A 15,996-nucleotide genomic window follows, 5' to 3' on the forward strand; every position below is an offset into this window, starting at 1 on the left:
GCACTGGGGAGTAGAGCTGCCTCCTACGTACTGGGGGAGATAATCCACAGGCCACGATCCTCCCTGGTCTGGCTGGGATGTTCAGGGACCTGTGGTCACCTTAGGCTCACTTCTATGAGCCAAAAGCCCAGGGCTTCCCCTGACATGGCAGCTCTGTCATGGCCTCTGCACTGTGGGACCAGCGTGGCCGAGGCAGGGCCTGGGGCAAAGAGCAGCTGGAACCCCCAGGTGAGGAGATGGGTGCTCCCACAGGGGTACATCAAGGGACCTACCATAGAGGCATTTTGACTAGAAACTGCCTGTGGCCAGCAGGATGGAAATATTTCTGTCACTAAGATTATTCCCCAGGGTCCATGGGCTCTCGCAGCCCAACAGCCTGACCCTGAGTCTGCTGTCCCTGAGACACAGCCCTTCCCTACCACTGTGTCTTTGTTCTCTGCTCCCCTGACCAGCCTCAGGATGATGCCCTGACACCTGGCAGGCAAGGAGATGCTCTGGGTCAAAGCCCCCAGAGACTTTTAATAAGAACAAATAAGGATGCACAGCATAAAAATGGGAATAAAAATAGAGGAAACTCCAGGTGATTTCTGCTGCCCATAGGTCAAGCGAGTCGGTTCCCCAGTGCTCACGGCTCTCCCAGCTGCACAGACCTCTCCTCCCTCCCAGCTGCACCCAGCTGCAGGGCAGGGATGGGCTCTCCTGGCCTGGGGCTCAGGGACTGTTGTGCACCATGCTACAGTGTCACAGCTGTTGTGTCCTCATGGGGATGTGCCACAGACACTTCTTCGGCATCATCATAGCCCATGCTCCCCGGGGACAGGGACAAGGTGTCTCCTTCAGCTCCAGGGATCTCGGCACTTCTCTGGGAGCATGGGGTGACCCCTGCAAGCAGCAAGGGCGGACATTTCAGTTCACTTCTTGGTGTCTGTACTCCACTATCCTCCCTGCTCCTCACCACATTCAGTTCCTTCTCCCACCTCCAGGCCTTTCAAGGAAACCTCCTGGGGCAGGTTCCCCCTTCCCAGGAGGTTTGGGCCTCAGTACAGTAGTGACTTGGGGGGCTCAAGGGATGGCACCCTAGGAACAGGCAGTGCTGTCTTTCCCTCTCACCTCTGGGTGCATCCCTGGGGCCTGCTCCCTCCTCTGGCATCCTGGGCATTTCCCACTCTCCCTCCCCCGGATCAGAAACCTCTCTGGCATCATCGTAGCCATCTTCTGGGTGATCTCTGGGCAGGACAAGGACATCTGAAAGGAGAGGGAAGCTGGTGACAGAGAGAAGATACGTCCTGCGGAGCAGAGGACAGGAGGGTGCGCAGGGACACAGGGCCGAGTCACTGGGGTTGGCAGCACCACAGGAGATGCCCATGTCCTCGCCATCTCCAATGGTGACACTCAGTGACTCCTCTGTCCATCATGTGTTTGCAGGGAGATCAACCCCTTCCTGCCTCCATTACCTGGTGCTGATCCCAGACCATCCTCCTCCTCGCTGACCCCAGGGTAGGGCTGCAGCTGGGTCAGGGACAGCTCTGAAGAGGAGCCTGGAGAGAAGCACAGTGGGTGTTATGGAGCAAGCCCCACTGACCTGGCTCATGGTCAGCGCTGCTGGGGAAGAGGGACCCACAGAGCTGGGGCTGCATGGGGAGGAGGGCTGCGAATTCACCCTGCTCCCCCAGGACAAACCCTGTCCCAAAAGTGCTCCAGAGCTGCCCTAGGACAGCCCCTTCCCTCACTCCTCGGGTGTCACATGGGGTGCAGGGGCAGTAATAAAGGGGCTGTCCAGCTGGGACAGTCAGAGCTGACTGGGAGAAAGCTTCTCTCTTGGGCCCAGGACCTGGATGCTCTCCCACAGACCCCACGCTCCAAGCACCAGAGGGAGCATGGACTGGGGGCGTATCAGGGGATCAGCTCTGGGTTGGCGCCAGGGGAAAGGGTCTTGCAGATGTGCCTCCAGGGAGGACCCACACCCACCTGAGTGACCAAACCTGGCCTGCTTCTCCAAAGCTGGGCTGTAACCAATCTCCTCATACACAGCCTCAAGGAAGGACTCCTGAGCTCTCCTGGAGCCTGGGGACAGAAGCAGGGCTGGCACAGGGACAAGCAAAGGGGCAATGGGATCACACTGTGCTCCCCAAAAGCAGTTCCTTGGGCCAGCCCAGGACTGCTCTGAGAGCACAGCCCCACTGTGCTGCCCAGGCACGGCTGCCACATCCCCCGTGAGGGCAACATCGCTGTGGAGATCCTCTGGGGCAGCGTCACCCTTGCATCATCCCTTTGAAGACAGTGCTCATGCCCCTCTGGCCCCTGGATCATGCCCTCCTTATGTCACCCTGGAGCAGCTCCCACATTTCCTCTGCACCTGGAGCTTGCCCTTGTCTGCCCCACGGGTCCATAGTAAGGCCCCTGTCCTGGGGGTGGGCAGGCATGGGCTGAGGGACAGGCTTGGGGCCTGACACCACGGTGATGGACCCTGCTGCCCCGCACTCCTCCTAGCATCTCCCTTGCCCCAGAGCCCTCTCCAGCACTACCTAGAGCACTGCCAGTCTTGGCCATCCCCACTCTGCCATATCTCTCCTCGCCCCATCACTAGCTCCCCCCACCTCTGGGCTCTCTCCAGCCCTTGCTGCTGGTGGCCCACGGACAGGCACTCAGTGGGGCAGCACATGTGAAGGTGGCAGCACACATTCTCATGTCCCCACTCTGCCTGTACCTCTCACTGACAACCCTCGCTGACACCCCCCTGCAACACCACACCGTCCTTCCAGGAGGTATCTCCCCCTGTGACCTCTGGGGAAGGACCCACCTCTGCGCGCAGCCCTGGTGCTCAGCACTTGCCCAGCCAAGAGGGCCAGGAGCAGGCAGAGAAGGGCCCCCAGGATGATGCAGATGATGACGGGCACTGAGACTCTTCCGCTGCTGGTCTGACGGCCTCGGGTGGGAACTGCAGGGGAGAGAAAATGGAAGGGGCAGCACCAGGCCTGGGAGAGGTGGAGGCAGCACCAGTCCTGACCCCATCACACAAGGCAGCAGAGGCTGGAGGGCCCCAGGAATGAGTGTTGGGGAAGCTTCCACCTTGCTGACGAAATGACAACTCTTCCTTACACCCTCCCACCACCCCAGTGCCTCCTCCAGAGACTTTCACACCCCAGCAAGGAGCCCCTTCCATCCATCTGTGAGTCACAGCCCAGCTCCAAGGATACCCAGCCCCAGGGGGAGGACAACTTACCTGCTTGAGGTGGGGATGTTGCCATCCTGGGTGTAGCTGCAGAGGAGAAAAAAGAGAGCAGGACTGAGACACTGGGTATGCGGGGAGCGGGGAGCCTCCTCCCCAGCACACCATGGAGTGTCTATAGATGTCCCTGACATATCCAACCCAAATAGCCCCTCCTGTAGTTCCCAAAAGGGAGGCCAGGCCTGGGCCCAGCACCTCTGCTCTGGGAGGCAGGCAGGAAGGCACAGGCAGACCGGGGATAGCCCTGGGACTGCAGGGCCCCATGGGTAGTGGCCAAAGGACATCCAGTTCAACGAGGCTGCTCCCTGACTGGCACCAGCCTCCTGTACTCTGCAGGAACCATCTTGCTTATGGGAGGTCGGGGCCATGTCAGGACCTCGTGGACTGAAGGTCTTCCCCAGCTCCCTGCCAATGCCTGACCAAGGCATCCCAGCCCTGTCACTCACCTGAGCAGCGCACGGCAGCGTCTTCCTTATGCCGGCAAGCACCGCTGTCCCCAGGCCGGGCCCAGCAGTCCTGCAGGGATAACTCCGTCCCCTGGCACTCCACCTGCTCCAGCCAGATGGGGCCCATCCCCATCCCAAACATAGCCTCACGCAGGGCAGACACTGCACGGCCACAGCCCAGCTGCCTGCATGCTACATCGGCATCCTGTATGTCCCAGGAGTCGTCACACACCGTCCCCCAGGAGCCACGGTGCCAGACCTCCACTCTGCCCGAGCACTCGTCCTCACCGCCCACGGCACGAATCTTCTCCCTGGCTGGAGAAGGCAAAGACCTCCCATGGCACCAGGACAGCAGGCAGAGCCCTGCCAGACACAGAGGGGAAAATCCTTACCTGTGCAGCTCGTGGAGTTGGGGCACAGGGCCAACGGGGTCAGGGGCATTTCTGGGCGTCCCCCTGAAGAAGGAAACACTGTGGTGAAGGGGCTGGTTTGGAGGACCATTCAGACGAGAGCGGGGCTGAGCTCTGCTTGTGCTTTCCTGTACCATCTTGGTTATGGCAGCAACTGAACTGCAGTCATCCAGGGGACACGCACAGGACTGTGGGGGGACCCCAAGTGCTCAGCCCCAAGAGCTCCCTGGTTCACAGCGCAGCAGTAGCTTGTCTATGGAGGGGAGGCTCTTCTGAAACCTCTCTAGTCTCTTCTGAGACCTCACCTGGAGATGCCTCTGCCTCCCCCAGGCGCTGCTGGCAACCTGGGTTGCAACTGCTGCTGGACATGTGTGGTTGTGGTCATGTTTGTGCCACTGGCAGCAGAAGGGTCTGACATGGAAAGGAAAAGCCCCTCCAAGCTCTTTATCTGTGCTTGGCTATGGCCAGCAGGGAGCAGGATCTGAGGTGACATGAGTACCCGGGAGGATCAGAGTTACCGTTACAGGTGATGTTGGTCTCCTCTCGCAGGTCTTGGCATGACTGTGGGTTCCAGGGAGTGGAGGGACACTGCCAGAAGGAGCTGTTTCTCTCCCCACACTGCACGCGATCCAGCCAGGCAGGGCCAGACTCCCTACCAGAGGGCTGGCGTCTTTCCAGGGATCCTCCATCCCCACAGCTCAGCTCCTTACACACCAGCATCACCGTGTTGAGAGTCATCGAGTTGGAGCAAACGCTCCCCCATGTCCCGTTGTAGAAAACCTGCAGGCGTCCAGAGCAGCCGTCACTGTTCTCCAGCCTCAGGTCCATGAACTCTGGGAGGAAAAGACCCCAAAGGGGGAACAGGCTGCCCTGGGGTTGTGGGAGCTAGGACACCTCTGCATCCCCAGGCCCTCAGCTGGGCAGGGCCAACATGTCCCCTTTGCACCCAGGGGCAGAGAGAAGTCCCTGATGGACAGACACCCCTGCCCTTCCCACTAACCCTCCGGGATGGCTGAGCTCCCCAGGACCCCCAGTGGGACTGAGGGTGCCCATGTATGCGTGTCCACAGGATGTGCTCGGGCAGGAGCTCAGGGGCAGCCAGGGACAGCCTCAGCCATACCCGGCTCTCCCCACGTCCTGGCCTCCCCAGGAACCAGGCTCCCACCACAGCTCCTGGCACAGACCTGAGCAGATGACTCCCGCATCCTCTTTGTGCCCGCAGTTGTGCTGCCCCCAGGGCCCAGCTGGGCAGTCCCAGAGAGCAGCCTCAGCCCCGGAGCAGTTCACACCATCCAGCCAGATCTGCCCGGAGCCTTCCCCGAACCGAGCAGAGCCGGCTGCCTCCACTGCCCCTCCGCAGCCCAGCTGGTGGCAGACGACGGCAGCATCAGACAGGTCCCAGCCATCGTCGCAGACAGTCCCCCACATACCCTGGTAGTAGATCTCCACTCTCCCTGCGCAGCGCCCGGCCCCGTTCACCAGCCGGAGCCACCGACTCCCTGCAGTGGGTACAATCCCCAGTTGCTGCCAGGGACTGCCTGCCTGCACAGACCATCACCTGGGGAGCCTGCACAGTGCCACTCACCCCCACAAATGACTCCCACGTCCTCCACAACCCCTGCCGTCAGCGTGGTCTCAGGCAGGGAGGTGTTGCAGAGACTCAGGTTGGCCTCATGCCCTGCGCACCGCACCCCTCGCAGCCCCACTGGGCCTGTCCCTCGCTCAGGCTTTGGGGGGTTGTAGGCTGTCCTGGCCTCCCCACACCGCAGCTGCCGGCACACCACGCTGGCCTCCTGCACGTCCCACTGGTCATCCAGGACTCTGCCCCATGCCCCATCCTGGAAGATCTCCACTCGTCCATCGCAGCGGCTCCCTCCGCCCACCAGCCGCAGGGATCCAAAGCTGACTGAGCCTGGGGAGAGCAGAGATGCCACAGCCATGGGTGGCACCGGGAGCATGGCACCCTTCAGGGAGGGGGGCAAGGGGGGATTTCCCCACCAAACTGGACAAGATTGAGCCTTGTGCTGAGGAGAAGTGAGGGTAAAGCCTGGGCCCTCTCTGCAGCTCACACCCAGGTCTGCTGCTGCTGGGGGCACCCAGGCAGCTCCTGCTGGGTGGTGGGATGAGGCTCTGTGGGGATGGGATGTGGGTGTCTGCAGCCAGAGGGATGGGACAGAGCCCTGCAGCCCTGTCTCAAGCTACTTGCACAGTACGAGAACAGAGGAGCCCAGGCCTGGCGGTGGCACTGGGGCCTAAGCCACTGCCCTAGGGCCATATGCCTGCCTCCGTTCAGTCCTCAGCTGTCCCAAAGTGGAGCGCTCACTCTGAGCAGGGAAAGCCCTCCAGATGGCTCCTGGGGAAGGCAGGGTTTCTCCAGGGAGAAAGTCAGCCTGGTATGGCCACGGGAGCTCTGCCCTGGGTGGCCATGTTGTACACAAATGACAAATGGATTGAATGCACATTCTTCTGGCACTCACCTGAGCAAATGACAGCAGCAGTGTTCCCTTGGGAGCACAGTGAGGCCCCCAGGGTGGTCACTGGGCACTGCTGCAGGTGGGCTTCAGTCCCGTCACAGTGGAATGGGTCTCTCCAGACAGGGCCAGTCTCTCTCCCAAAATGCTCTCCTCCAGGAATGGACTCAGCAAACCCGCAGTTGAGTTGCCAACAGAGAACGTGGGCATCCGAGAGATCCCAGCGGGACGCACAGAGGGTCCCCCACGTCCCCAGCACCTGGACCTCCACCCTCCCTGCACACACTGTGCTGCCATTCACCAGCCTGAACCCTGTGTACTCTGTGGAGAGAGGAGGAGGAATGAGGGTGGATTGGTGCTCTTGTACCCTCTGTAGCTGGCAGAGAGGCCAGAGGGACAACATGCCCTTGTTTTCCTCCTGCATTATTTTCATGCTGCAGACAACCCCATCCACCCCTCCTGCCCTCACCCCCGGCCCAGCACGGCCCTTGCTCTGTTACCCAGTCCCCACCACAGCCCCAGTGTTCAACACCCCTCCCTGTGTCCTTACGTGTGCAGGTGACAACAGCGCTGTTTGCGTGGGTGCAGGGCTGGTCCTTGGGCGACCCCTTGGGGCAGGAGGCGAGGAGGGATTCATTCCCCACACACTGCAGCTCTCCATCCCAGATGGGACCCACCCCTTCTCCAAAGGGACTTCCTCCAGGGACAGGCAGGGCTGCGCCACACTGCAACTCCCTGCAGAGCACGTCAGCAGCTTTGGGACCAAAGTGGGAAGCGCAGACAGTTTTCCACTGGCCCCCGTCATGGATCTGCACATGTCCTGAGCAGCGGCTCCTCCCTTCCACCAGACGGACAAATCCTGCAAAAAACTCAAAACAGTTGGGAGTTCCCAGAGCCCTCTGGCAGTTACATGCCCACATCCCACATCACCTCTGAGCAAGCCGTGACCAATTCACCCATTGCACATCCCAGAGGAAGCTGCTGGGGGAGTGTTGGTGACACAAACACATCCAGGCTCCCTTGCACCCCTTCGCTACACCGTCACAGCACATTCCGGGTTTTGGCCAGGATAGATTTATATTCCCTTGGGCTGAGAGGGAGAACAGCTAGAGGGCTGGATCCCGATCAATCATTGGAGTATTTCATACCATGTGACGTCACGCTCAGGGTATATAGGCGGATGAGGGCTCTCTCTAGTGCGCTCTATGCGGTTTTGCGGGATTTTCTGGTGCAGTCAGATTACTGCTGGGGGGTGGGCTGCATACCTATCGCCGTGCTCGGTAAGCCACTGCTGCATTTTACACGTCTTTGGACTCACTACTATTACTGATGTTTTCTTGTTACTTTTAGTAAATCTTTTTTTTTACTCAACCTACGAATTTTCTTCTTTTTGTGTCTCCACTATTTCACCGGGGAGAGGGGAGGGGGAGGTGAAAGTCTGGCCACGTAGTGATTGCTTGCCAGCTGAGTTCAAAGCACAACAGGCACTCAAGCTTATGTGTCTGTGACAGACCCACAGCACACCGTGCAAACCATGTGGGTGCCTTTGGGACCAAAGTTTAAGTCACAGACAGTTTTCCAAAGGTCCTCCTCATGGATCACTATATGTCCTCAGGAGGGGCTGTCCCCTTAGAGCAGCTGGAGAGATTCTGGAGCAACCAAAGACCCCTGAGAGTTCCCACAGCCCTCTGGCAATACCCTGACTGATCTCCAAGGTGGCCACAGGCAAAAAGCCCTACGACATCCCCAGCTGCTCTCAGGGGGTGCTGATGGCAAAAACACATCAGCCCCAGCCTGCTGCTCCTCGGAAATCGGCACAGAACTTCTGGGCTTGCTTCTCTACCAACAGCCACAGCCACAGGAATCTCTCAGAGAAACTGCTGCTGCCCCAGAGAACTTGGGCTACCCAGTACTGGTCCCTGGGCACTGTCACACCCAAAGCTCTTGGGGTTGAGGGAAAAGGGCACAGGCACTGTTGGGTGGTGCAGCTTCCTCTGTCCCACTGAGCTCAGGGTCAGGCGTGAGGAACCCCTTGGTGGCACGAGAAGCCCACCTTGTTTCCACAGGGGTCTTGAGCTGTTGGGGCACTGCTGGGATATAGAACGTGTCACAGGGCAAAAGTACAGTGAGGATGTACTGCTCAGGTGCCCACCCAGGAAAGAGGTTCTCAGCCTCAGCCAGAGTGCACTGCTGGGCATGCATGTCCCTGCCCATGGCTGGGCAGAAGGCAGGAGAGTGGACAGAAGAGCAGCCCTGGGCTTACACGAGCTCCCGGTGCAAGGGCAGGCACAGAGCAGAGACAGTAAGTGCTGACAAATCCCCCGTGGCACCGAGCAGCCAGGGGTTGGGGCAGGCAGGAGAGGCTGGGCAGCAGGTCAGCACTGCCTGGACGGGGCCATGTCCCCATGCTCAGGCTCTCATGGGGTGACCTGGGAGAGGAACGAGGTGCCACGTGCCACCCTGCTCTTCTGCCCAAGCCCAGTGCTTCTCCTCTACAAGCAACCCCTTTGCTTCAGTCAAGGGACACGTGTCTACTTGGAGGCACAACCCAACAGCAGCTATCCATCTCATGCCCTTGGCCAGGACTGTGGGTGGCCACATGAGTCACTTGTGGTGCCTCTGGCATGGGGGCACCTTGCCCTCAGCACCGATAGACAGGTCCTGGGTGAACAGGAGGAGAAAGATGGGAATCAACAGACAGTGCAGGGCAGAGATGGAGGGTTCATCTGCGCAACTCAGGGGCCAGGCACGGTAAGGGCAACCCTGGGCAGGTTCCCACTGGCCTTTCCCCAGGGACTGGGGACACCAGTAATGACAGTGCCAGCTCAGCAGTGTGACCAGCCACATTGGGCAATGCTCTGGTGCCTGACGGTTGATCCCTGAGGGCACAGCCAGGTTCCTTCCACAATCCCAACCCCAGAGATGGAGAATAGCTTGTCCCCTTACCTGAACACATCACTCCAGCGTCCTCAGAATGATAACAGTTATGTTTACCCCATCCGCTGTGCGTGCAGTCAGACAGGGCAGATTCGGTGCCTTTACAGCCAACATCATCCATCCAAATGGGGCCAGATCCTTCCCCAAAGTGTCCATACTGAGGAGCTCGAACAGCAGACCCACAGCCCAGCTGCTTACAAACCACTGCTGCATCAGTCATGTCCCAAGAGTCACTGCACACGGTCCCCCACTGGCCTTGTTGTTTCACCTCGACTCTCCCAGCGCAGCGACTGCCGCCATCTGCCAGCCTCACCTCCACAGCACCTTCAAACACCAACATGAACTGGGTCAGGAGAGCACCAAGCCCCAGCACTGTCGCTCTCAAGGAACTCCCTGTCAGGGTAGAGTGAGAGGTACCAGGGTGGGAGCCCACTCCCCTCCAGGCTGTCCCCAGGGCACTTCAGGGGACCCTTCTATCCTCATGGGCTGTGCAATGCTGTGGGTTCCCAGATGTAAACTTGCTCAGTCATTTGCCATCCCACCACACAAGGCATCTTTTCACAGCCCAATGGCTACCGCCCTCTTGCCCATGGCCACCCACACACTGCCCAGCCTTGCACTCGGCACCTTCTCCTCCCCAGCACCCCCTGAACAGCCCCATGTGCCCAGGCCTGCAGCTTCCCATGCAAACTGCCTGCCCCAGCACCATCCAAACCCACCCCCAAGCCCAGGGCTTTCCTTGTCCCCACTGAGAGGATCCAGAATGTCCCCGCACCCACATCCCCTCCTCACCCCTGGTGTCAGCCCTTTCCCTGCACTGGGCCAGACCCCCAGGCAAGATGTCCCCCTACAATAGATGCTCCGGTCCCCTTCCCTCGGTGGGGTACAAACTGTCCCTGTGGGGTCAGGGATCCCTAGAACAAGGGGGCAGGGAACAGCACACAAACCCTTCAGGGTACCCGAGAGATTGGCAGTGCCCTGTAGGGATCTCTGAGTGCTTCCATCACCCACTAGTCCACCACCAGCTCCAGAGGCTCACTGCTAGGGAACAGAGGGTCCCAAAAGGTACCCCAGCACAGGGTGTCTCTGATTGCAGCCATGCACAGGCTGCCCTAAACAGCAGCAGCTGGAGAAGGAGATGATACTCTCTCCCACCCAGGTGGGCACAGGGTCCAGGGACTTGAGCACCTTCTGCCCCTCCTCTCAGTGGCACCTGCAAAGAATCCCCATTCCCTGATAGATCCCAATGACCACGCTGGTACCTGTTGGCCCTGTGCTGTGGGACAAGGGAGATGGCACTTACCCCTGCACAGCTGTACCCAGAGGAGCAGCCACAGCATCTGAGGGGACAGGAGTCCCTCTGTGCCCATCCTGAGCCTCCTGCCCTGCCTGCACATCCCTGCTGTGCCACACTCCCTGTCACAGCTCCTGGGAACTCGTGGGGTGTAAGGAACTGTGTTGGACTTTTGTCTCAACATTGCTGTAGCACCACCACCATTTCCTGGCCCCAGCACCCCGTTGCCATGGAGGAGTACGCCCTGAAGGAGACGAAGGGTCCCAGACAAAACCACAGCATCCGCCCGAAGCTAAATCTGGATGTGGGAGATGCGCCAGCCAGCATGACCAGCGCCTGGGCATCTGCGCATGGGGGACCATGAGACCAGGAGCCCCATGATCGGGGTGAGACGTGCAGGCTGGCACGAAATGGGCGGACTCCTTGGAAAAGATCGAGGGGACTGGGACAATAAAAGGACTGTGTACTCCTCCCAGGGTGCTCCCCTCTTCAACACCTGCTACGTGGGGCCAGGACCTCAGCGGAGCTTGGAGCACCACCACCCGCACCGAGTCCGAGCCACCGGAACATCGCTGGATCCCTGGTGGTGGTGGTAATTAGCTGCATACCTACCGTCTTTCTTGCTTAGGGTTTCTGACTTTCCCCTTCTTTTCCTCTCTGTCCTATCGCTAGTACTAATTGTTATAGCAAATAAAGTTTACAAGGTTATACAGCATCTGACCTCGTTTGCGTCTTAATCTCGCTCTTGGGATCGTTTAAGAACCCGCCCCGATATTGGATCGGGACATTTTTAATTGGCGTCACGGACAGGATCCCTTGAGACGAGAGTGCTGTACTATCTTGCTGTGTTAGATGTAAACCCCTCAGGATGAAATAACCCCCTTTGTGTTACAGTAAGGTGTGACCTCCTGAGACTGAACAGGGGGTACTTGCATATCCAGGTGTGGCCCTCTCAGGACGATAGTCCCCTTTGTATTGCTTTTGTGTTAAATTCAGATTTGGCCTCCTGAGAGTGAACAGGGGAAATTTGACATTGTGTAATATTCTGTAACTGAGGAGTTGTTGTTTTGCTTTGGAGAAAAATGAACCTTGTTTTAGAAAACCCCTCAAAAGAGGAAGTACCCAACATAGGGAAGGAAACTTTGTTTAAATTGTTAGAGAAATATAAATCAAAACCTTCGGTACCTGGAATGGATTGGGCCTGAGGGAATTGGTACAACTTACAGGCTGTCACTGATAGGATTGTTGCTTTGCAGAAAGATGCAAAAGTCAGGTCTGGCAAGGGCAAAGGTTTTATTTGTGCAGTGTTAGGAGCGAGTCTGGCAGCTGCGGTGGAAGAGAAAAAGCAGAAGTTGTATCAAACTGATATTGTAATAGACTCCCTGCAGACGGCCGTACAGACCCTGCAGAACCAATTGAGAGAAACCAAAGAATTACTAGAGGAGGAAAGGGAGCAAAATATAATATTAAAGAATGAGTTGAGGGAACAACTCTTGGCGGAGGCGGATACACTGGCGGAGGCGGAGGTGAAGCTTCTGGAGAAGGGGATACGGCAAATTTATCCGCAAGAGGATTTGCAAAAGGCAAAAGAAGCCGTAGAAAGCCCCCCCCATATGTATCCGCTGGTTAAAACAGAGTATGTGTACGAGGACGATAGAGATAACCGTCCTCAGGTTATCACCAAAGAAGTCCCATTTACATCAACTGAATTGGCAAAGCTGAAAAAGGATTTTGCAAGGACTGCAAAAGAATCAGAGACAGAGTATGTGTGGAGAGTGTCGTTGTCAGGAGGGGATGGAATTTTATTGTCAGAGAAAGAAGCAGAAGGATATTGGGGTCCGGGTGTGTTTTTAAGGACCGGCGACCGCCGAGCCCCATGGTCATTGACTCAGAGAGTTGCGTACTGGGCTGGAGGGCTGAACCCCTTGGAGAGGGGGGATCCCCTTGCCATAACAGGTACAGTGGATCAGTTAGTGGAAAGTGTGCAGAAGGCAGCCTGCCTGCAGATGATGTATGATCGGGAGCTCAAGCCTAACCAGGGCTCCCCGATGATGATGCCTGTGGACCCAGAGAGGATGACTCCCCTGATACGAGGACTTCCTGACTCCCTGAAACCCATTGGCATTCAGTTGCAAGGGAAGATTCAAAACACCCCCAATGCGGAAAGAATGACGGCTGCTCTGGAGGGGATAGTGACCCCTGACCACCGACAGCCAGGGAGGAAAGTATGGACATGGGGAGAGGTAGCCCAGGAATTGATTAATTTTGGGAGAAAATATGGCCCCGTTGGTGGATCGTCCCAAAGAACTGAAACCAAGGTCGTACGGGCTGTGGAGCAAATGAATGGGCGACAATCATCCATGAGGAAGGGCCAAGGCTTGGGATCACCCCGATGTTGGAATTCTGGGAGAGAGAGACCCCTAACTCGACAGGGACTGTGGCAACTAGGGCTTCAGAAAGGCATTCCCCGTGACTTGATGGACGGACTCCCAACCCAAAAATTAGAACAACTTGTGCAGAACTGGCGGGTGTCACTGCACAAGGTCTCCAGGTCCCTAAAGAGGATGGCGAGGTCAGTTGCCTCCTGCCCGGCCTGGAGGACAGCTCGCAGCTGTTACACCTCCACTCCCAGCAATCCATCTCATTTTCCAGGACAACCTGTCTTGGCCGCACTTCCTACAGTGGGCACAGTGCCGCTGGTGTTGGACACACCCCTTAATAAGTACACCTGGAAGGCCAAAGATGCTTATAGAAAGGAGCACAAAATTAATACAAGGTGGATTATTCCATCTTTCTGATTATAACTCACCTCCGGTTCTCAAAAGGAACCGAGAAGATTTTTCTTTCCTTTTCTCTCGCAGGTCAAACCTCCCCCGGAGAACGATATACTGAGTCACGTCGGGGGATTCTTATGTGGTTTTTGACCCTTTGTATAGTATTGATGTTTGTTGCCTTATTAATATTTGTAGGATGTGTTGTGTACCATCGTCGAAACTGTTTTGGGCGACCGTTCTCCCCTCCCTTGGTTCCGGAGGAAGCTCTGGCTCTCTAAGTGCTAACCAAGAATGGTGGGTCAGCAATTTCAATACAGTCCATACTGGACTGAGGATGCTGATCCCTGGCAACTCCACTTTCCTGGAAAAGGTACTTGTTGCCTTAAATGGACAAAAAGAGAGAGGAGTACGAGTCGGGGAAAGTGTTTGTGAATGGGCTTTATTCCCAGGCTTTGATTATTATGACCCCTATTGTAGGCCACCACTCCAGTCACGGGGTGGTATAACAACCCACTACCTCAGGTGGGAATAAAATTATATGATAAGTTAGGGAACAAAAGGATTGTCCGCAACCAGCGATCTGTTGAGTTTAAAATAGGTGAAACTCAAAAGTGGGGGGAAAATGAGTGGCCCCCTAAAAGAATTATTGAGCATTATGGGTCTGCCACTTGGAATCCCAATGAACCGATAATAATTCGACTACAAGCAGTCCTAGAAATTATTACTAATATAGACCTTGAACTCAACAATCTCAACAAATGCACACTGCAATCCTTCAACATCGCATGGTTTTAGACCACCTACTAGCTGAAGAGGGAGGAGTGTGTGGAAAACTAAATGTTTCTAATTGTTGTCTGGAAATAGCCGATGTAGGTGAAGTAGTCCTTCAGCTGACCACAGACATTAGGAAACTAGCTCATGTCCCCGTTCAAACATGGAATGGTTGGAGTGGTGATCTATGGTCGTGGCTACCCAGAGCACCATGGGTAAAGCAGCTTCTATTTTATCTCATATGTGCATTTGCCGCCTTGATGTTTTTGCCGTGTGTTATTCCTTGCTTTATTCAGTTAGTCCAACGTGTTGTCTCTAACATGCAATTTATATCTACTGTCTCACCTGATGGTGTAAAGCAGATTCGTATTGTTCGCCAACCGAAACCTGTAGCTGTATCAATCATTTAAACCTTAATCTTAGGATAGATGTTTTTAGGCCTAAACAGCACATGCGCTCTGGATTGAGGGCATCCATTTTGGCAGGTCCCCGGCTCAGGCAAGTCCGACCACCATTCGTTTTTTTGGCGTTGCAGCTTGTGATAACAATCAGAATGTATGCCCTTTTAATACTTGATTTTTTGGCTCTTACTTTGTTGGCTATTGCTGTATTTACTCTTGCGTTTTGTATGTTTTCGTCCGGTAAGTGTCCATGTAAACCGTCTTGTAGTTGTGCTGTCTCATGTAAACAATCATCTCCTTCCCCTCCCCGCCGCCAAGGACCGAGAGCACATCCCTCGGTCCGCCCTAAGACGGGACCAAGGGCACATTCCTCGGTCCGGTCTGAGAAGGAGCCGAGAGCTCATTCCTCGGTCCAGTTTGAAATGGAACCAAGATCGCATTCCTCGGTCCGGGTTGGGATAGAACCAAGGACGCATTTCCCGGCCCTGGCTGAGACAGCGCTTTAACTTCGTTTAGTTAAAAACCTGTTAATCAATACTGTTACTGTTATCTTTTTATAAGTTTATTTAGAATGTTGTTAATGTTGTTATGGATAGTGTTGTTTATTTACCTTTAAGTTTGGGAAAGAAGTTTCTAGGCCCTAATGGCGCATGCGCAGTGGGAGAAAGGGGGCAGGGAAAGGAATTTTTTCCTGCTGCGCATGCTGATCCCAACTGCAGCGGACGGTGTGGACGGCCAGGTCTCAAACATTTTGTGGTATTTTGGTTAAAACCGCGGGCAAAGATGGAAGATGTATCAGATTTGATTTTGATTCACGTTGTAATCTTTGCTTTCTTAATCACTATCCTAATTGTTATGCTAATTCTCCTTTTTTGTCCCTGTAAATGTCAATCATGTAAACTGCCATTACGTTCTTCTGTCAATTCTTCGGAGCCTTAAAATTAGTTCATAAGATGCTTTGGCTCTATAAAAGTGGTTAGTTGTAAGCATGATATATCTGTTAAAAGATGTTATTGGTTATATGTTTGTCAGTTAAAAATGTTTATATTTGTCATTAATGATATGTTTGTTAGTAAAAATGCTTATACCTGTTAAAAATATTGTTAAAGACATGTTTATGGAAGGAAAATCTGCTGGACATCGTGTTTGCTATTGTATTTTGCACTTTTCTGGTCTTTCTCTCTCTCTCTCTGTACTGTTATCTTTATTGCCACCACGAAGACAGCAATGTTGAGCCACGGGGTGGTGTAAGGAACTGTGTTG

General features: G+C 55.6%; 2 protein-coding genes across 2 annotated transcripts; one reads left to right on the top strand and one right to left on the bottom strand.

Moving 5' to 3' along the window:
• Nucleotides 1–575: 575 nt before the first annotated feature.
• Nucleotides 576–10,919, bottom strand: LOC141915852 (antigen WC1.1-like). Its single transcript, XM_074807736.1, has 15 exons — nt 10,797–10,919; nt 9,503–9,817; nt 7,107–7,415; nt 6,563–6,877; nt 5,671–5,997; nt 5,270–5,584; nt 4,604–4,918; nt 4,068–4,130; nt 3,676–3,990; nt 3,224–3,259; nt 2,801–2,938; nt 1,969–2,082; nt 1,455–1,538; nt 1,111–1,245; nt 576–882 (listed from the first exon to the last, which is right to left on the bottom strand). Exons 1-15 carry the CDS (start codon nt 10,888–10,890, stop codon nt 734–736), a joined length of 3,024 nt encoding a protein of 1,007 aa, XP_074663837.1. The 5' UTR covers nt 10,891–10,919; the 3' UTR covers nt 576–733.
• A 1,093-nt stretch (nt 10,920–12,012) lies between these two features.
• Nucleotides 12,013–15,460, top strand: LOC141915855 (uncharacterized). Its single transcript, XM_074807739.1, has one exon. The coding sequence runs from the start codon at nt 12,401–12,403 to the stop codon at nt 13,583–13,585; it is 1,185 nt and encodes a 394-aa protein (XP_074663840.1). The 5' UTR covers nt 12,013–12,400; the 3' UTR covers nt 13,586–15,460.
• Nucleotides 15,461–15,996: the final 536 nt, after the last annotated feature.

Source organism: Strix aluco, chromosome 27, assembly GCF_031877795.1.
Source record: "Strix aluco isolate bStrAlu1 chromosome 27, bStrAlu1.hap1, whole genome shotgun sequence".
Classification (NCBI taxonomy): domain Eukaryota; kingdom Metazoa; phylum Chordata; class Aves; order Strigiformes; family Strigidae; genus Strix; species Strix aluco.

Coding starts and splice junctions, on each gene's coding strand:
- LOC141915852 (XM_074807736.1), bottom strand. CDS start 10,890: ATGTGCAGGCAGGGCAGGAGGCTCAGGATGGGCACAGAGGGACTCCTG. Junction 7,416..9,502: donor CGCTGGAGTGATGTGTTCAG/GTAAGGGGACAA, acceptor AGTTTTTTGCAG/GATTTGTCCGTCTGGTGGAA. Junction 1,246..1,454: donor TGGTCTGGGATCAGCACCAG/GTAATGGAGGCA, acceptor CTCTCCTTTCAG/ATGTCCTTGTCCTGCCCAGA.
- LOC141915855 (XM_074807739.1), top strand. CDS start 12,401: ATGTATCCGCTGGTTAAAACAGAGTATGTGTACGAGGACGATAGAGAT.